The 21,355-nt window shown below is 38.9% G+C and overlaps 2 protein-coding genes across 2 annotated transcripts in view; both read right to left on the bottom strand.

The window, feature by feature from the left end:
* The window catches only part of SLC9C2 (solute carrier family 9 member C2 (putative)), an 82,553-nt gene extending 78,416 nt beyond the window's left edge, over window positions 1–4,137 (bottom strand). Inside the window, exons 1-3 of the mRNA XM_043568232.1 lie at window positions 3,949–4,137; window positions 2,524–2,730; window positions 299–399 (exon numbers count right to left, since the gene is read on the bottom strand). Of these exons, the coding sequence (XP_043424167.1) occupies window positions 299–399; window positions 2,524–2,656 (234 nt within the window). The 5' untranslated portion in view covers window positions 2,657–2,730; window positions 3,949–4,137. The remainder of the gene's footprint in view (window positions 1–298; window positions 400–2,523; window positions 2,731–3,948) is intronic.
* A 2,869-nt stretch (window positions 4,138–7,006) lies between these two features.
* ANKRD45 (ankyrin repeat domain 45) overlaps window positions 7,007–21,355 on the bottom strand; it is a 46,830-nt gene continuing 32,481 nt past the window's right edge. The window contains 6 exon segments of the mRNA XM_043569347.1: window positions 7,007–7,277; window positions 11,487–11,638; window positions 11,641–11,669; window positions 14,941–15,079; window positions 17,256–17,332; window positions 17,335–17,349. Coding sequence (XP_043425282.1) covers window positions 11,597–11,638; window positions 11,641–11,669; window positions 14,941–15,079; window positions 17,256–17,332; window positions 17,335–17,349 — 302 coding nt within the window. The 3' untranslated portion in view covers window positions 7,007–7,277; window positions 11,487–11,596.

Here is a 21,355-nt window from a genome sequence, read left to right on the forward strand (position 1 = left end):
AAACCAGTGTACAGAGAGGGGAAGGAAACAGGAGTAAGGCTCCAAAGGCAGACGATGAAGAACCCAAGAATGCAGTCGAATTTTCCTTACTTCCATACTAGCATTTTATCTTCTGCTTCTCTAATATGTCTCTTATACTGTATGGTTTTTCATTTTCAAAAATTTTAATGGCAGATGAATTCTTTTCAGGAGCTGTTCACGTTTTTTTAAAATTCCATACATTCAGGGATAGCGTTGAGAGTGGACCTTGATTTTGGTTTCTGTTCTTTCACTTACTAATTTATTGTACATACATTACCTGAACAAAACTGTGAGCCAGTTGTCCTATCATAAATCCTGACACAGAAAGAATTATCAAAACAATGACTTCAGAATTCCTTAGACAGGTCTTCAAAAATCCTGAAGAAATACATGTATGTGTTATTTATACAAAATGTATAGTTTCAAAACAATTTAATATCCTCTTTCTCTAGGTACTTAATTTCAAACTTCTCGAGTGTCAGGGTGCCTGGGTGGCTCAGTCGGTTGTGTCCAACTTTGGTTCGGGTCATGATCTTGCAGTTCATTAGTTCGAGCCCCACATCGGGCTCTGTGCTGACAGCTCAGAGCCTGCAGCCTGCTTCGAATTCATCTCCCTCTCTCTCTCTCTCTGCCCCTCCCTTGCTCATGCTGTGTGTGTGTGTGTGTGTGTGTGTGTGTGTGTCTCTCAAAAATAAACACTAAAAAATTTTTTTAATAAATAAACTTCCTGAGTATCATATCGCTATGAATAAATAATTGATAGCTGTTACAAATGCTGTCTCTTTAAGACATACAAAATGAAGCATCTCTCACAGGTAAATTTGGAAAATACTGAAATTCCAGCAACCTCCCATTTGCCCACCCAGTGGCCCATTATGATCACTGTACAGGTATCTTATCTGTGGGTCTGATGATGAGAAATTATGAAAAGCCAAACTTCATATCAACCTATTACACCTTTTATTAGTACTCATCCTAAACTACAGCAATATATATTCTATAGTTTTCCTAAAAGCCAGAAATACTTTTAACTGAGCTCTAACTATGGAGAAAACTGGCTTCACCAGACAAGTAACAGAAGACATGTGTTATTCTCTGCCTACATGTATTATCTTGCCTTGAAGCTCTCTCCTCTGTCCAAGATTATTCAGTTCTTATCTCCAGAAGGAATATATAGACTATAATCCAATTAATTTATGCCTAGGGAAAGATTCTGGCATCCCATTCACTGCCTTCCAGCTATAGGTCATGCCAAGTTGGTAGATATTAATTGAATACTTCTTTTGCACAGGGCTAAAGAAATGTTTCTTGAACCATTTCTGTAATGCCCTTTATTGCTAGAGCACTTGTCCCTATGTAATCATCAAGGATCTGGAGCTGGTGAAATTCATGGTCACCAGCCCTCTTAGTACAACAGGAGACCAATGTCATTAGTGTGTGTTTTAAAGATTTACCCCAGAAAAGGCAATTTTGCTCCCTGATATGATAGGTAAAATTGAAGAAGTTTTTATGAATGTTTGCTTCATTATTTCTTTATACTCTTCCTAATTCAAGAAAGGATTTTAAAACAGCTGACCTTTTTTCCCAAAGAAAAAAATGTTAAAGGGGACTAGACGCTTTTCTCCAATCACTAGTGTTGAATTGTGGAATGAAGTACCTGTGTTTTTTAATATGGTATTTTATCTGCATGAATATCATTAACCATACCTATCGAATTCTTTAAAAAATTTTATTTTAAGTTTATGTATTTTTAGAGATGGAGAGAGCACGTGCATGTGTTGGGGAGGGGCAGAGAGAGAAGGAGAGAATCCCAACCAGGCTCTGAACTGTCAGCGTGGAGGCTCAAAATCACGATCAGTGAGATCATGACCTGAGCTGAAATCAAGAAGCGGACACTTAAGGGACTGAGCCACCCAGGCGCCCCATACGTATTGAATTCTTAATTATCATTTAAGAGGCCTTTCCTTGTGAAGTCTCTCCTAATTGCCCACTAGGGTGTGGGGTGGATGGCATCCTCCCGAAAGTAAAATCACTTCAAAAGCCATGATAGAATGGACAGAAGTGATGACTTCAAGTATGCAAATTGTGAAACGTATGTGTGGGTCTTATTTGCCCCCGTCGTCGTCCCCTCATCCCAGATTTATTGGTCAGGTTAAGCCTGGCAGGCAGGCAGCATGAGGCTCTCCTCCACGTTACCAGAGATTCTGGACCACAACTTTACAGTTAAACTAACCACATTGTATTGTAATTATTGTTTGCCTGTCTCCCCCATGAGGGGACTATTTCCGCTTCTGCCTACCATTCTGCTGTGCTCAGCAAATGTCACCGAAGGAAGGGACACAGTATAGATGCTACTTATAATTAAAGGAAACTAGACTGTCAGCATTCACTCACATCTTACAATTTCATTGGACTTCTTCTTTATGGAAGTTGTGATCACTTTCTACACTAAGAAAGGTTCAGAGGGCAGAGGAAAGATGAGATTTAGAAATTACTTCTTACCTCCCAGGACAATCGTGAAACACACAAGCATTGTGAAATGCCCATTTACAATAGTGTAGCCAGCTGTCTTGCCGCAGAGTAATTCTGTCCTGCTGCTGTTATCTTCTCTTTGCACCCAGAAGAAAGAGTTCATTTTTGACACTGCTTTTTCAGTCCTAACTTGATGAATTCAGATGTGAGTTACTACTTTCACTACCACAGACTAACCTGTTACAAGATGCAAAAAGAAGAAAATGAGACTTGCCAAGTTCCAGCACATCCACATTCTTCCTACCTAAGATTGTACCACACTCAGGTCTCAGCACAAAACTTCTTGCCACAGGGCACACATTGATACTGTCTGTTCTACCTCTTGCTCCAAGAATGTTTCAAATTTTTAATGTTTATTTATTTTGAGAGAAAGAGACAGAGTGTGAGCGGGGGAGGGGCAGAGAGCAAGGGAGACACAGAATCTGAAGCAGGCTCCAGGCTCTGAGCTGTCAGCACAGAGCCCGACGCGGGGTTCAAACTCCCAAACCAACCACGAGATCATGACCTGAGCTGAAGTCGGACGCTTCACCAACTGAGCCACCCAGGCACCCCATCCAAGAACGTTTTATAGGAACACTAACAGCAGTGTGTTTCTTCCTCACACTTCTACACATGCATGGAGGCGTGACTCCATTGATTTCTGCACTTAACCATCATATGATCTAGTGATGTATTTGCCTTCCACATTGGACAGTGAGTTTCTCGAGGGCCAGGGCTGAATATTATTTTTCTTACACACAGTACAAGGCACATAATAGGCTCTCCATAATATTTGATGAACCGAAATTTTTGAGGGGGAGCTCTTCCTCCATGGGTATAAATCATTCTGGAATTCCCCTTTACTATTTCAGTCCCACATCCCCTTTTTCCTCTCTTGGGCCCTTCCAAATCCAAAATGGTTTCCCATTTTGGGAGGTCAATGTTGAGTCACACCGATAAGGTGGGGCAGGGGAGGAGGGTAAATAACCTAAAAACAAAGGAAAAGACTAAATTTGAGGTTTTATCATATGGTGCCTTTAAGTGAATTAGAAAAAGTCCCCCTTCCTGATGACAGGGCACATGGTTTGTGCAGGGATTTCAGCCCCAGTACCTACCCTCAGCTGGTGCCCTTGTGTAGAACATAGCCTGCACAAATCTATTTCGTGGTCCTGAGAAGGACTCATTCTGTTTTATTTTTCCTTGCAGTTAACCTTAACCTAAAAATTCCTAGAGGTTCCTGAAGTATCCCCAATAATATTTAGAGTTAATCTTTGTTCTTTGTTTTGCACCTGTCTATAAGCCATATTCTGATGTGAAGCAGAAATGAGATTCAAAGTGCTGCATCTTCAAATCACTTCACATGTCCCTCAAATAACCCTCCACATCCCTGGCATTCTCACATCCTGCTATCCCCACCTGTCATTACAGCACCGCTCTCAAATCAAGTTCTTCTCCAAGCTACCAAGACCAGAGATACCATCTTTCAAGACTAAGCTGGTTCAGAGTGGAAATCAAGATGAAGGCTCTTGAAAATCACAAAGAACAAACGATGCTCAGCTCTGCGTCTGTTTGCCAAGGACAGTACTGCCAACTGATATCACACTGAAAGCCATTTCCATACCTAATTCCCATTGGTTGCTTGCCAACTTACTTTCATTCTGATTGGCTACATATATCATTCCCCACTCCCAATCCAGAAGCAGCTAAGTGATCCAGTTCCAGAGAAGCTTGCATTTCTTAATGCTCAAGCTGTGTCTATACCCACAACTGTTTTAACTGATTTTCTTTGCCTGTCATGGTCATACACCATGTAGACAGAACCTCCTCCTACATGTTTTTAAATGTATATTCTTGTTTTTCTTTCTCCAGCCCTAATCCTCTTTAACACTGCCTGGTCTCCCTTCTGATTTTTTCATTTATCCTTTTCCATTTTCTCTTTTTCTACCTATCCTTCCTTTTCAATGGGAATTTCTCACTTTTGGTACTTAATTTGAAGAAACAATATTACTCTTCATAGGAGGACAAATGTATCCCAAATTATGCGATGCCAAGCTTAATAGATTTTTGCCTCAAATATAATCACTAAAAACAAATATAGTTTATTTATTTAAACAAATAAACATTATTCATCAATTTGTAGTTTATTTCCAAGGAAGTTACTTGTGACAATGAAATTCTACTCTCTCATTCCTTTGTCATTCCAATCTAATCCTCTCCCCCAGGGCATCATGGATACCGCCACAGCAGTGAGATTACTAAATTTGTCATCCATTTTCTCCATCACTACGTATCAAAGAAGCTTTGACAAATGAAAGTCTCAATTTCTACTTGAAACTTTAAAGAGTTTTAGTCAACAGTTCTATGTCTGGCCCTGATTGCAGCAACCACCATTGGTTGCTGCCCATAAACCATTCTCCAAAATATTTGCATTTTGTTGTTGTCTAGTATGGTTCTTTTAAACCACTCAGCCCATAAATTCCAAGGACCATGTTTTTTTGTTTGTTTTTTTTTAATTGTCATATCACAGGGTCTGAGAGACCCATTCCTTTCTCTTTCCCATGCCCTTACTTAAGTCTCCTAGTTACCAAGTTTACTACCATTTCTCCCATTTTCATCTTTGTGTTATCTATACCACTTGTTGCCTTGAATTCTCTCAACTGCTTCATATAATTTTGAGTAACATCCTTCCACCTTCCATCTAGTTCCTATCCTGCTGTCCCCTCAGGCTCACTTGGGTCACCTAGACCCTACAGGTAAGTCTCATGAAGCTTTACATTTCAAAATTCAGTTTCTCCATAGTTTTTAGAAAAATCCTCATACCTCAAGAATACTTGGACAAAATTCATAGTTGGCTCTAGGTTACACATAGTTCCTCTAGTGATCGCGCATAACTAAAATACAGAGATGATCAAATTCCTTTACATTACAATCTTTCCCATAGAGCTTTAAAGAAAAACAATAATAGGGGCGCCTGGGTGGCTCGGTTGAGCGTCTGACTCTTGATTTCGGCTCAGGTCATGATCTCATGGCCATGAGATGGAGCCCGCACAAGGTGCTGCACTGACAGCACAGAGCCTGCTTGAGATTCTCTTTCTCCCTCTTTTTTTCTCCACACCCCCCCCATGCTTGTGTACATGCACGTTCGCTTGGTCTCTTTCTCTCTAAAAATAATTTTTTTTAATTTAAAAAAGAATAAAAAAAGAAAAGCAATAATAAATCTGTGTGTCACCATTTTTGGCAGAGCCAGCTGAGTAGACTGTGACAGCTTTAGGAGTTGAGGGCTGAGGGGCTGCCCAGGATGTTCTCCTCCAACCCCATATTCTGATAATAGATTATATTATCAGAATCCTTTCTCTTTCCCATATTCTGATAATAGATTATAGTATCTGACTGAGACAAAGTTGGTTAGTCATAACCCTAATGCATCCCCCTAATACAATGATTGGTTCAGGGATGGGCATGGGACTCAGGACTATTTAGATGGTTCCTCAGCTTGGTATATATCACTGTCGAGACAGAGAGAGCTGTTCTCTTTGCATTTGGTTTCTAGCTATGACAATGATTGCCTAGAGCAGCTGGAGGTCATCCTCCCAGATGCACTGAGAAAGTCCACCTCAAGTCGGAGCAGTTCCAGAAGGTGCCACCTTAGATATCTCTGAGGTCTTATGACCTCACAATCACGCCTGAGATTTTATCTTTTCTCAGAATCCATTTCTTATTTTGAGACCTTTTGCCTTCTAGAAAGGCTGGGAATGAGAAACACTTTTATTTTTAAACTCAGTGGGTTCTGGCTCCATTATATTTCTTCTAAATTTCATTTGAAAACTGAACTGTTCCTTTTTGGCTCATCTCTCTCCTCTCATGTTGTAGCAGAAGCAGCCAGGTGGCACTTGAACACTATCTAGAAAAATCCTTAGCAGGACCATTGAGTTCATTACTTACACAACAGTGTGGTCAAATTTACCACCATCACATAACAAGGGCCTCTCTTCTCCAGTTTCTAATAACATTTTCTTCCCCTTCCTATAAACTCCCACTAATAACCTCCCAGAGACCTTTAAAGATTCTGCAGACTTTCACGAACACTCTCCTCTAGGTCCTCTGGGGTTCCAAAAAGGCAATATCACATATTTTAGGTACTTCTGGTACTTAATTTGAAGAAACAATATTACTCTTCATAGGAGGTCAAATGTATCCCAATTATGCGATGCCAAACTTAATAGATTTTTGCCTCAAATACAATCACTAAAAACACATATAGTATAAATTTAAAAAAATGAACATTATTCATCAATTTGTAGTTTATTTTCAAGGAAGTTATCTTGTGACAATGAAATTCTACTCTCTCATTCCTTTGTCATTCCAATCTAATCCTCTCCCCCAGGAGAGGGGTTTGTTATGTCATTTTCTCGTTTCCACAGTCTAAAATGTGTATGTTATACATTACTGCATAACAAAGAGACACAAAACTTAGTAGGTTAAAACAACAACAATCATTTATTTAGCTGACATCTACAATTTTAGCAGGACTCAACAGAGGAGGCTCCATACTGCATTGGCTGTGGTGGCTTGATTGAAGGATCTGCTTCCGAGATGGCTCACTAGCAGTGCCTGTTAGCTGAAGCTCAGACAGGGCTGTGGGTTAGGGCCTCAGTTTCTGTCCATATGGGTCTCTCCACACAGACTGGTTTCCAAGACTGAGCATCTCAAATGAACTAGCTGGAAACTGCATCACCTTTTATGATCTATGGAAATCACATAGTATTACTTCCACGATAAGCACAGGCCTGCCCAGATTCAAGAGGAGATAGTAGAGACCCACCTCTCTATGTGAGGAATGTCACGATTACATTGTAAGAAGAGCATGTAGGACAGGAGATGGGGCCAACTTGGAAAATACAATGTATCACATTTTAGATTAAAAAAAATCAGAGTGTATTGTCAGCCCTTTATAATTTGGGGCATCATGTTCACCTTAATAGCATTCTGCCCGCTTCAGCTCAGTCTAGAGCAGTTCTCAAAGGCCGGACCATAGACCAGTGGTGATTCATGACAAAAGTTCCATCATACGTGGCATAATGAGAAAAATATAACAGTTCATAATAAAGCTTAATTTATTCAATTTAAAGGACAGAACCTAACAATGAAATCACACCTTCCCTTCTTTTCTGATGTTAAAATCTTCTTTTATTAAATAACAGTGATAGCAGATAGTAATTGTTTTCTTAATGATGTCATATCAATCTCCTCCATTTTTTCACATTTTTCCAATTAAACTACAGAAGTCTCAGGAACCACTGTCTAGCGTTTATCATAGCACTGAATTTAGCCTTTACTTGACCCCTTTCTAAATAATTTACTAGTCTGCACATTGAAATTGTAATTACTCTACGGGTGTTCAGAAGAAGTCCTGCACCTACCTGTGTAGCAGCTCAAACTCAAAGCATATGGGCATTTGAACTCTCCTATGAATAAATGTGTAATTCAATGCAACAACAGACCACAAGAAGTACTATATCTCTCTAAACTCAGATCCTCACATCAGCAGAATCTTTGACATGGGATCCAGGAATCCTTTGGTAATCACCAGGTTCACATGCCTTAAAACTAGTACAGCATTCAAGATGAAGGTCAGAAAACAGAGGAGAAACTAGGTACACAGTCATGACGTTGTACGTGTGTGGGGCTGGAGAAGCGGGAGTCGCAACAGGGCACCAGCACAAAGAAGGTAATGGAGAGAAGGGTTCAGGAGTCATTTTTAGAAAGAACTCTATGAATAAGGTAGCACCAAAAGAGAATTCATTCAACTGTTATTTACTAACTTACTACCTTATGGGCTCTTGAGGTATGAAGAAAAACATGACAAATCCCCTACCCTCAAAAAGCTCATAATCCGCAAGGGAAGACAAATATGTGAACAATTAAATAGAATATATATGTGGCTATTAGCACTACAGATACTCCAGAGGAGGAGGGATTAGTTCTTCCTAACACTGGGGATAAAAAAGGTCACAGGGTGAAGAATTATAGACTGCTTTGCCAAAGGTCAGAATAGGCTTTTTTTTTTTTTTCATCTTTATTGAGGCATAACTGACATAGAAACTTGTAAGACAGACTGACTTTTGAGAAGTTTCCATTGCTGGAGGCAAGATGAAGAATAGGAATTGGCATCTTAGTTCAGGCTGCTATAACAAAAGACCATAGCTGGCTACTTTATAAACAACAAACATTTATTTCTTACAGTTCTGGAGGCTGGGAAGTCCAAGATTATGGTGCCAGAAGATTCAGTGTCTGGTGAGAGCCTACCTCCTATACGGCTCATTTTACTATAACCTCACATGGGTGCTAAGGGCAAGGGAACTGTCTGGAGGTCTCTTTTATAAGAACCTAATCCCATTCAAGAGGGTTCTGCCCTCATAACCTAATCACCTCCGAAAGGCTCCACCTCCTAATACTGTCACTTTGAGCATTAGATTTTAACATGTGAATTTGCAGAGGGGAGGAGTGGGGGCATGACATACAACACATTCAGACCACAGCAGCTGGTAAAGGAGTTAGAAAAGCAGTAAAGGAACCACAATGACATAAGGGTGCCAGTCAAGGAGTTTTAAAAAGACAGCGTTACTACATACATCAAAAGCTTCAAGAAGTTGGAAGAGAAGAACTAAAAGGCGAATAAAGGAGAGAGAGGTTTATTTTATATTAAGGATCTCCAGAACTGTCTCAGTTTTATCTACGAATCTTTGAAGTAAGATTCAGGAATCATCCCCCTAATCATCAGGACCACATTGCCTGGAAGGTAACGACATACTCAAGATCAAGTCTCAGAAAATACGGTAGAAACAATAAAAATGGCAACTAGCCTTGTCCCAAATTACTGCAGTCCTTAAAGGTAACAGATTTCTCATAATGTACGATAGTAAGAGAGCAGAGCCAACACAGATAGACCTCCTTCCTTGTAGAACTCCACAAACACCCATTGGATCTACCAGAGGGAGTGAGAGTTATTGCCCTATTCTTTTGCTTAAGGCAAAAATGGAATGGAATTGCTGAAATGGAATTGCTCATGCATAAAAAAGATCTCAAAACTTAAAAATCTGTGACACAAATTTAAAGTGTTATCTCAGGGGCGCCTGGGTGGCGCAGCCAGTTAAGCGTCTGACTTCAGCCAGGTCACGATCTCGCGGTCCGTGAGTTCGAGCCCCGCGTCGGGCTCTGGGCTGATGGCTCAGAACCTGGAGCCTGTTTCCGATTCTGTGTCTCCCTCTCTCTCTGTCCCTCCCCCGTTCATGCTCTGTCTCTCTCTGTCCCAAAAATAAATAAACGTTGAAAAAAAAAATTTAAAGTGTTATCACAAAATCGTAGTTGAGAAAGTGTCAACTGATGAGCAGTTACTGAATTGCTTTTTTCTTTTCCATCCCCTCTATAATGAAAAACTAGCTTTTAGTGTAGGACAAAAAAGAAAAGGTCTTAAGAACAACACATAAATGTGGTTGTTTTTTTTTTTAACATGTTGTTTCTATAAAAATTTTCAGGAAAATCAGAGTAGTAGAAGGTTTGGGGGCTTTTAGATAAACTAGGGGAAAAAAAGACACTCCAAACCACTAATATGAAACCAAACCAACACTGATATTTAAAACATAAAAAATAGGGGATGCCTGGGTGGCTCAGTCGGTTAAGCACCCAACTTCGGCTCAGGTCGTGATCTCACAGTTGGTGAGTTCGAGCCCCACGTCAGGCTCTGTGCTGACAGCTCAGAGCTTGGAGCTCGAAGCCTGGAGCCTGCTTCCAATTCTGTGTCTCTTTCTCTCTCTGCCCCTCCCCCACTTGTGCTCTGTCTCTCTTCATCAAAAATAAATAAATGTAAAAAAAAATTTTAATCATAAAAAATATAAAACAGAACAGAAAGAAAGATGGCATGGAGTCCAGTTAAAATATCTATATTGTCAAACCTACAGAATAAGATAAATCTAAATATATATGTGTGTGTGGAGAGAGAGAGAGAGGAGGAGGAGGAGGAGGAGGAGGAGGAAGCTAAAGAAATGAGCAGATTTTACTAAAAGACTAAATCCCACCTCACAGGTAAATTTTAATTTGGATATAAAAAGTAATAGTTGTAGGAGCGCCTGGGTGGCTTAGTCAGTTAAGCATCCGACTTCGGCTCAGGTCATAATCTCCCAGTTTGTGAGTTCAAGCCCCGCGTTAGGCTCTGTGCTGACAACTCAGCCTGGAGCCTGCTTCAGATTCTGTGTCTCCCTGTCTCTTTGCCCCTTCCCCGCTGGCGCTCTTGCTCTCTCTCTATCTCTCTGTCTCTCTCAAAAATAAACATTAAAAATAAAACAAAAAAAGTAATAGTTGTTTAAGAAGAGGACCCTGACGGGAGCCTGGGTGGCTCCGTCAATTAACTGTCCGACTCTTGATTTCAGCTCAGGTCATGGTATCATGGTTGGTGGGATTGATTCTCATGTTGGGCACAGAGCTTGCTTGGAATTGGGGTTCTCTCTCTCTACGTTTATGTCACTCCACTCCGTTGCTTGAGTGATCTCTCTCAAAATAAATAAATAAACCATATAATTAAAAAAGAAGGAAGAAGGAAGAAGAAGACAAAAACCCCGAGCCAAACAATTCTTAATATATCCTTGCTCCAGAATGTCTTCCCATAGCTTTTCTTTTGAAAGAGGGAGAACAAACTTTTCCTCTGGAAATAGCTAATATGTCTTTTCTAATAGAATTCTTCAGTTAAATGGAAATTTCCTGCCTCTGTTAGAAAACTGTTAGATTCTCTATATAGCTTTTAGAGCTTCCAGAGAGACTTTGTGAGTGATTCACACCCACACTGTCTGGAAGCAGCATGTGGAACTCACACGGAGCCACACTTGAAGCAGAGGCAAGGACAGAGCGTCTGGAATTACACGTGCTGAATAGGGTAAAACAAAAAAAAGGGTGATTCATACCTAAACATTCTTATAAAGCCCTACATGTATTTTCTTAACTTCAGTTGGCATGAGTAAGTTTGCTTTTATAAATATTAGAAGAAAGTGTGGTTTTTTTACAAAATATATATTCAGTAGAAGGTAAGATCTTGACTTCTTTTCTGACCATGGCTTAGACTACAGATTTGGCACTTTTCACTTGACCTGGAAGGAAGCAGATTTTAAAATTACATTTAATTAGCTTGTCATATAAAACAAAAATGAAGCCAGTTGTAAAATAATTGCCAGTCTGAACCAGTCATTAATCAAGCCTTGGGGTTGGTATGTCAATTCTAGTATTCTCCTCCACCTTTTTTTTTTTTTAATTTAAAGGTATGAGGTCACATTTCCCATATAATTGGTATTATTGTTCCTAATTCTGCCATTGAATAGAATAACTGAATAAACTGCTTAACCTCACCAGTCTTCACTTTCCTCCTTGTAACTTGAGGGGGTCATTTGAGAGGTCCCATCAAGACTAACACTTCCATCATGTGAAGGTATAAGATACTGGGGTGCTTGGAGGGGGTATAGAAGACCTGAGGGGGGCAGAGAGGTGATTCTTCCTTAGCAATGAGAAGGGAAGGAGGGAGAGGTGATGGACCAGGCTAACAGCAGTGGTAGAACAGAGAGAGAGGGTGAGAACCAGATTGTACCAGGTCTTAGTCATCTCACTTTTGGACTATGTTGGTCTCACTTCCTCTAGTCTCTTCTCCATCCATTTTATAAGGAAAGCCATATTATTCTCTCCTACTGAATCCTTCTTCTCTGCTTACCCCAAAGCATTTAATGGCAGCCCTCTGCCCCGGATAAAGACCAAACTTCTAAGCTTATAATTCAGTACTTTTAATGAGATGAGCACCAGTTAACTTTTCAACCTTATTTTTCACTGTTCCTCACAGACTTCACTATAATTAGCCAGATGGATCCTGGCCACTTCCCCACTCCCACCTTCAAGCCTTTTGTCATCCTATTGTGCCTTCATTCCAGAACTCCCTTCATATTCCAGCCTGGCTACCCATCCTTTCAGACAATTCCTCTTTCTTCATGATGCTTCCTCCTAATAGCTAGGCTTCTCTGAACATACACAGTACTGAGTTTATCTTTTCTAGTTTGTAGTTTTCACAAACTAGGTAGTAGGCTGCTTAAAGACAAGGACGGTGTAAAGCATCTGTCTCCCTTCAGGGACCTAGGAGTGTGCTATCTATGCATATGCTCAATAGACGTCTGGTAAAGATGGCAAGGGATACTCTGCCATACTACCTAGATTAGATTGTCTTAACCTTTAAAAAACCATAGCCCCTTTTGATTAAAAAAAAAAAATCTTGCATACTCATAATCCAACATTCAAAAGAATGGGTTCACATCATATACAAAAAATAACTTAGATTGGACCATAGAGCTAAATGAGAAAAGCTAAAACTACAAAAGTCTTACCAAAAAGCCCATAAGAGTAAGTGCTGGTGACCTTGGGTTAGGCAATGTATCCTAGATACGACACTGCACACATAAGCAACAAAAGGAAAAATAAGGTCAACTGGACTTCACACTTAAAGGCTTTTTTGCTTCAAAGGACACAATCAAGAAAATGAAAAGATAATCTACAGAATGGGAGAAAATATTTGCAAATCACATATCAGATAAGGGAATTGAATTCAAAATACATAAAGAACTCTTACAAGTCAACAAGAAAAAGACAACCCAATTTAAAAGTGGACAAAGGAGTCCAATAGACAAGTCTCCAAAGAAAATATACAAATAGCCAGTCAGCACATGAAAAGATGTTTAACATGATTAATAATTAAGGAAATGCAAATCTGAACTATATTAAGGTATCACTTCACACCCACTAGGATGGCTAAAAGTTTTTTAAAAGACAATGATAGGGGGCGCCTAGGTGGTTCAGTCGGTTAAGTGTCCGACTTCGGCTCAGGTCATGATCTCACGGTTTGTGGGTTCTAGCCCCGCATAGGGCTCTGTGCTACCAGCTCAGAGCCTGGAGCCTGCTTCGGATTCTATGTCTCCCTCTCTCTCTGCCCCCTCCCCTGCTCATTCCCTCTCTTTCTCTCTCTCTCTCTCTCTCTGTCTCAAAAATAAATAATAAAGATTAAAAATTTTTTTTTAAAAAGGACAATGATAGATGTTGATAATGTCATGGATAAATTGGAATCTTCATATACTCTGCTTATTGGAAACATTCAGCAGTTCCTCAAATGAAGAGGCAGAGTTACCATATGGCCCAGCAATTCTCCCAAGAGAAATGAAAACATGCAGTCATACAAATTTGTACACAAAAGTTCACAGCAGCATTATTTACAATACTCAAAAGCATGGAAAGTTAAATATGTATCAACTAATGAATATATAGGTAAGTTTGGGTAAGTTTGAATCCATATAAGAATATTATTCAGAACAAAAAGGAATACGGATGTTACAACATGTATGGACCTTGAAAACAGCATGCTAAATGAAAGAAGCCAGACACAAAATGGCACAAATTGTATGATTCTATTCATGAAATGTCCACAATGGGCAAATCTTGTCCAGAATGGGCAATTCTATAGAAATACAAAAGATAAATGGTTGTAGGAGCCTTATGGGAAGGAGGGCGGAGGGAGGGGTTACTGCAAATGGGTATGGTGTTTCCTTTTGGGGTGTTTATGTTCTAAAATTAGATGGTGGTGATGATTATATAACTCTGTGAATATATTGAAAACCAGTGGATTGTGCATTTTTAATTGGTGAATTTTATAGTATAAGAATTAAATCTCGGGGCACCTGGGTGGCTCAGTCGGTTAAGCGTCCGACTTCGGCTCAGGTCACAATCTCGTGGTATGTGAGTTCGAGCCCCGCGTCAGGCTCTGTGCTGACTGCTCGGAGCCTGGAGCCTGTTTCAGATTCTGTGTCTCCCTCTCTCTCTGACCCTCCCCTGTTCATGCTCTGTCTCTCTCTGTCTCAAAAATAAATAAATGTTAAAAAAATTTAAAAAAAAAAGAATTAAATCTCAATAAAACTGATATTTTAAAAATTCTTAGGGATGCCTGTCACCAAGTGCAGCTTCCCCATTGACAGGAAACTGTTCCCCCAACAGGATTTTCAAAGCACAGTTATAATACTGAAAGCGCTTTTTCAAATTCTGCCATTCTATCTCTTAGGAGGACTGGCTTTCCTAGTTGAAAATCAAAGGCATAGTAAATTATATAAAATTAATAAATAATGGCAACAATATCAATATGAGACATTCTCTACAGAAATAATAATTGTTACTAATATTGAAGCTAATAATAAATCTAGGGAGTTATATCATACTTGTATCATGAGCTTGTAAAAGGTTAATGAAGATTGTCAAAATCAGAAGTTGTTAACCTCAGAAATAACATTGAACATTGAATATTCATCTTTTCTGACATTCAAACCATTTTTATCCAAAACTTACGCGGTGTTGCCATTTTTGTGAAGATAGGAGTCACAATATCTTCCAATTGTTGTTTCTGCTCCACAAGCTCGCTGACAGAAGCTTCCAAATGGGTTTCCAACCATTCATTTTTTATACGGCATGCACTGAGGATGGTATTCTAGAGATAGAAACAGAATTTACTTTCTACTTGTTTATTAAAAAATAAAACTCTATAGTATCTCTGAACTAGCACTGTGCAAGAGAACTTTCTGTGATGGTGGAAATGCTCTATCTGCATCGTCCAATGTAGTCACCATTTGACATTTATCCACTGAGTGCTAGAAAAGGGACAAGTGTGACTGAGGAACTCAATTTATTTAATTTTTAATCAATTCTAACTTAAAATAACTACATGTGGCTAGTGGCTGCTATATTGGACAGTGCAGCTCTAACATCAGTGGAATGTTGTGTAAAATAAAACTCATAATTTACAGTCCTGAAGCCCTGGGCCAGTGTACATCCTCTCCCTAATTCTTTATTTTCATTGAGCCCTGTGACAAAGGGAAGTGTTTGCAAAGGTTGGAGAATAGGTGGATGGTATGAACTGGATGCAACTCAACAGGAAGTTTATTCCCTCTCAGAGGGTTCAGAAGAGAGGAAGTGCCAGAAACGCAAGAAGAGCTCCACCTCACTGAAAACTTCTCAATTTGCATCAAAGCTATCTCGGCACACACGCAGCAAACTGAGGGTGTCTGATTTAAGATGTTTATTGTTCTGTGGTTCATAATAAGAAAGAGAAAAGAATGCATTTTTTGCATGTCCTGTCCCTATTATTAAATAGGCAGTAGTGTACGCAGAAATCAAGTGGATTTGGAAGGATGGCCATAATATATTATTAAAAGAAAAAAAAAGCAAATTAAGGATAAATATATAGTTTTATAAAAATATAAATATAAATTTGTATTTATATTTATATATTTTATAAATATATAGTTTTATAAAAAAACAAAATCTTATAAAACTGTATGTGTGAATACATGTGTTTATATAACTGAAATGGTGAAATTTGTATGGTGAAACTAACACAAGATTGTTATCAGAACCCCAGGACAGTAAGACTGGAAATGGCAGAAAGAAAGCTAGTAAGTTTGCTTTAGGCATTTCAATTTTATTCTAATTATTACTATTTGTATATAATATTTTCTAGCTCAAATAACCAAATATTTAAAAATTGAAATTAAAAGAACTTTTATAGTACCTAGTTGAACAGAGTACTGTCTGTGCCAGGAAATTTTTCTTTCTCAGATTTAATAGCTGCAATAGCTACTCTAATAGAACTTGGCCTATATTTTGTTGGTTTCATAAGAGATTTTGTAAACTGTTTTACAAACCACAAGTGAAATGTATCACTTATATTCTCAGATTTGGAGCTGTCTTACACTTTTAGCAATAGCTAATTCTTTTTCATCAGAATTAGAAGTCACAGGGAATTCACAGAACATCTTGCACAGAAATGCAAGAGATCATTTAAAACCAAACCACATTTCTAGTACCTGGAGCATATCTTTTTATTTTAGTGTACATCCAAAGCAATAAATTAGTCCACATGTAATGCTTAGTATATGGTAAATGTGGCAAGCTGGCTTTAGAATTAGCTGTCTTTATATTTGTGCCTTTGTTTACCATCATGTATAATAGGAAACATTAAGAAATATGTAATGTATATATACATAGATACTAAAATATGATGTATATGTAAGTTTTAAAGCAAAACCTAATGACATGAGTATCAGTAGAACTCACTAATCAACAGAATAACCAGAACATGGCCGGTACTATTAACACTATTTCTGTGCTTCTCCCCTAATTTATCCCCCTGCCCTCCTCCAACAGATCACCACAATCTGTGTTTATAACTTTGCTTTTCTTTTTTAATAGTTTTACCCCATATGTAGATATCCCTAAACAATATAGTTTCATTTTGCTTGGTTTTGAGCTATAAAGCTCAAATTTCATAAGAAAATCTCTACAGTCTTTGGTGATTTTTTCTTCACTTCAACAATGCATTTCAAAATGTATTTATGTTGTTGGATGTAATACTTAGTACATGTATCTCTATGTCACTCTTTAATATCATTTCATTTAATTTTTATCATTGTCTTTTCACTAGTTTACTAAGGAAGGAGGGAAGGAAGGAAGGAGTAAGGGTAGATAAGAGGGAAGGAGGAAGCAAGGGAGGGAGAAGACACCAGCAAGGACCACGACCTACCTCTAGAGCATTAGTATAAGAAATTAAAGATAAAAGGCAAAATTCTCAAAAGACTTCTGAACAAACAGTAGTCACAATGCAGTACCTTGTCTTCCTTAAAGAGCTTCCCTGGTCCCTTTTCTGTGTCTGTAACAGCTGCAGAGACCTTTGCAATATATTTTTCAGAGTCAGCCTTGCATCTGAAGGAACAGGACAATAAATAGCACAATAAGACAAAGACTAAAAAATATGCTCAACTATTTCCACTGTACTATTATACATCCAGAGTTTATAAAGACTGTATGTAGGAGATTTGTTGATGTTGCTTTCACTGAATTTCAAGATAGATAATACTCAACTAGCACAGTGCTTTGGGACACTAACTGTGTTCCTACAATAATTCCTAAAATTTTGAAGACAAATAAACATGTGATACTTAATCCCAATGAGATCATATTCCATTAAAATGTCTACTCTGGAAGGGCACCTGGGTGGCTCAGTTGGTTGAGCGCCCAACTCTTGATTTTGGCTCAGGTCACGACCCCAGGGTCATGGGATCAAGCCCCCTGTCATGCTCCACACTAAGTGTGGAGCCTGCTTAAGATTCTCTCTCTTTCCCTCTTTTCCCCTTTCCCTTGCTCACACTCACTCTCTCACTCTAAAAAATAAAAATAAATAAAAATAAACATAAAAATAATCTACTCTGGAGAAAGGAACAAAAACTCATTTCCAATAGACAAACTGTCACTTGCTTTACCCTTCATGATCCTTCAAAATAAATTCCAAAATAGCTTTTCTCTTTAAAAAAAAAAGTGTTTAAAATAATTCCATTCACTATAGCACCCATAGTAATGTCATCACAAAATCTGCAAGACTTGTTCGAATACAATTACACTTTGAGAGAAATAAAAGATTCAAATAAATGAAAAGGCTTACCATATTCCTAGATGGAACAACTGAATATTTCAAATTGTAGGTAAACTTCAAATTAATTTGGAGGTTGATGTATGTGCTCCCTGTGGCTGCTATACCAAATTGCCACAAATTTTTGGTGGCTTACAACAATACAAATTTATTCTCCCACAGTTCTAGAGGCCAGAAGACTGAAATTGGTATCAGTGGACTAAAGTCAAGCTGTTGGCAAGGCTGAATACTTCAGAGGGCCTTAGGGGGAAAACCCATTTTCTTGCCCTTTTCAACTGCTAGTGGTGGCCTGTGTCCTTGACTGGTGGGGGCGTTCCTTCCTCCATCTTCAAAGGACCATAGGTCTCACCTGGATAATCTAGAATAATCTCTCCATCTCAATATCCTTAACTGAGGATCTACAAAATCCCTTTTTCCATATGAAGAAACATTCACAGGATCCAGGGATAATGACATATATATATCTTCGGTAGCCATTTTTTAGCTCATCACAGCCTGCCCTAAAGTTCACATCTATCCCACAAGCAAAACACATTTACTCCATCCCAACATTCAAAAGTCTCAACCCATTACAAAATTAACCCATGTCCAATGCTCATCTAAAATATCATCAGCTCAAAAGTCTCATATCTCATCATCTAAATCATCTAAACAAGCTATAGGTGAAACTTTGGTGTGATGCATAATCCTGGGGTAAGATTCCTCTCCATCTGTATAGACTTGTGAAACTAGGAAACAAGTTCTCTACTTCCAAAATATAATGGTAACAATTGTAGACACTGGCATTCATAAAGGGAGAGAGTGAAAGGAAAACAGGAGCCACCAGTCCCAAGCAACTTTAGAATCCCACAATGCAAATCCTGTTAGGTGTCAAAACCTAGCAAGAATCCTCTGTGGCACAAGGCTCCATCCTCTTGGACTGTGGCTCCAGCCTGAGTCATCCTTTTTGAGGAATGGTAGCATGTGTTTACAGGTGAATAGTCTCATCAGTCCATTTACTGTCTGTAGGGTTTGGGGAGTCCAGCAGCCTTTTTCTGTTTTGTTTTTTCTACTTCCCTTTGTTCAAACTGACAATGTTTCCTACCAGTACAACATTCTCAAAAATGCTGTGAGTCTCCTTGCAGGTCACAGAGACTCATTTCATTAAACAAGAGGCTCCTCCACAGGTCTTTCTTGGATAATTTCATTTCTATTTCTGACTTCTGCTAAGATGGCTGAGGGGAGCCATGAGTCACACACCCAATCTTCTCAGCACCCACAAAACACTGTCCAACCACACCCATGCCTTTTCTACAAAGCACACTTTCCTAACAGTGAATCTTCTAATTTTAGCACTGTTGCTACCTAGATAGGCTGAGAATTTCCCAAATCATCAAGTCCTGTTTCCCTTTTAACATAACAGTTTTTTTCCCTCAATTTATCATTCCCCTCTCACATTTTATTATAAACAACAAGAAGAAACCAGGCCATGCCTTCAACACTTTGCTTGGAAATCTCTTCAGCTACATGTCCAAGTTACCCACTTACAAGTTTTGCTTTCCATATATGGACAGGACACAATTCAGCCAAGCTTTCTGCCATAACCGCCCTTCCTCCAGTTTCCAATAACATGCTCATTTCCTTCTGAGCCCTCTCCAGCAGCATCTCTAACATGTTTCTACCAATAATCTGCTCAAAGCAACCTAGGCTTTTCCTATTCTGCACCTCAAAAATCTTCCATCTACTCATTACCCAATTCCAAAGCCACTTCTACATTTTTAGGTATTTGTTACAGCTGCACCTCACTTCCAGACACCGAAATCTGCATTGGTGCCCTATGGCTGCTCTAACAAATTATCACAGACTTGATGGCTTAAAACATTAATTTATTCTATTATAATTCTAGATGCCAGAAGTCTGAGATTGGTTTCACTGGACTAAAGTCAGGCATGGGTAGGGCTGATTCCTTCTGGAGGCCTGAGGAGAAAACCTATTCCTTGCCTTTTTCACCTTCTAGCAATTTTGTTTCCTCAGATTGTGGCTTCTCCCAATACCTTCAAAGTGCATCACACTAATCTCTGCTTCTAGCATCACTTCACCTCTTCCTCTTCCTGTCAAACATATACTTTCCTCTTACAAGGACACTTGTGATTATATTTAGGGTCCATCAGGAGAATCCAGGATAATTTCTCACTCTCAAAATCCTTAATCATATCTGCAAAGTCCATTTTGCCCTATAACATTCACAGCTTGCAGTGATTAGGACCAGATCTTCCGGGGCCATTATCCAGTCTACCATGATCACCGTACAATTTCATGGAACTCCACATAGGAGTTTTTGAGAGACTTTAAAAAAATCACTATACAGAAGAAAATGGCAACACAGTAGGAGGACCCTACACTTGCCTCATCCCACAAACCCAAATAGACAACTGTCAAATCATCCTAAATACCCCAGAAATGAACCTGAAGACTAACAGAACAATTCCATAACTAAAGGGAGAGAGGAGGCCATATTGAAGAAGAAGACGACGATGACGATGACGACGAAGGCAGCGGCAGAGACTTAGACAAGTCAAAGGAATGCCAAGACAAAGGAATTCATCCCAAATGAAAGAACAAGATAAGATCATGGTCAGAGATCTAATCAAAACATATATAAGTAACATGCCTGATCAGGAATTTAAAGCAACAGTTATAAGCATATTCATAGGGGTTGAGAAAAGAATGGAAGACTTCAGGGAGACAATTACCACAGAGATAAGAGTTAAAAAAGAATCAGTCAGAGGGGCACCTGGATGGCTCAGTCAGTTAAGCGTCAGATTCTTGGTTTCGGCTCAGATCATGATCTCATGAGTTCAAGCCCTGCCAGTAGAACAAATCAATGAAATCAGGAGCTGATTCTTTGACAAACTTAATACAACTGATAAAGCTCTAGCCAGACCTATCAAACAGAAAAGAGAAAGGACCCAAATAAATAAAATCACAAACAAGAGAGGAAAAATAACAACCAACACCACAAAAATACAAACAATTATAGGAGAATATTATGAAAATCTATATGCCAACAAACTGGACAACCTGAAAGGAATTGGTAAATTCCTAGAAACATACAGACTCTAAAACTGCAACAAAAAATAAAAAACGTTTAACAGACTGATAACCAGCAAAGAAACTGAACCCATAATAAAAAGTCTCCCAACAAACAAAAGTCCAAGGCCAGATGGCTTCACAGGAGAATTCTACCAAACATCTCAAGAAGAGTTAATACCTATTCTTCTCAAACTGTTACAAAAAATAGAG

Source organism: Prionailurus bengalensis, chromosome E4 (assembly GCF_016509475.1).
Source record: "Prionailurus bengalensis isolate Pbe53 chromosome E4, Fcat_Pben_1.1_paternal_pri, whole genome shotgun sequence".
Classification (NCBI taxonomy): Eukaryota; Metazoa; Chordata; class Mammalia; order Carnivora; family Felidae; genus Prionailurus; species Prionailurus bengalensis.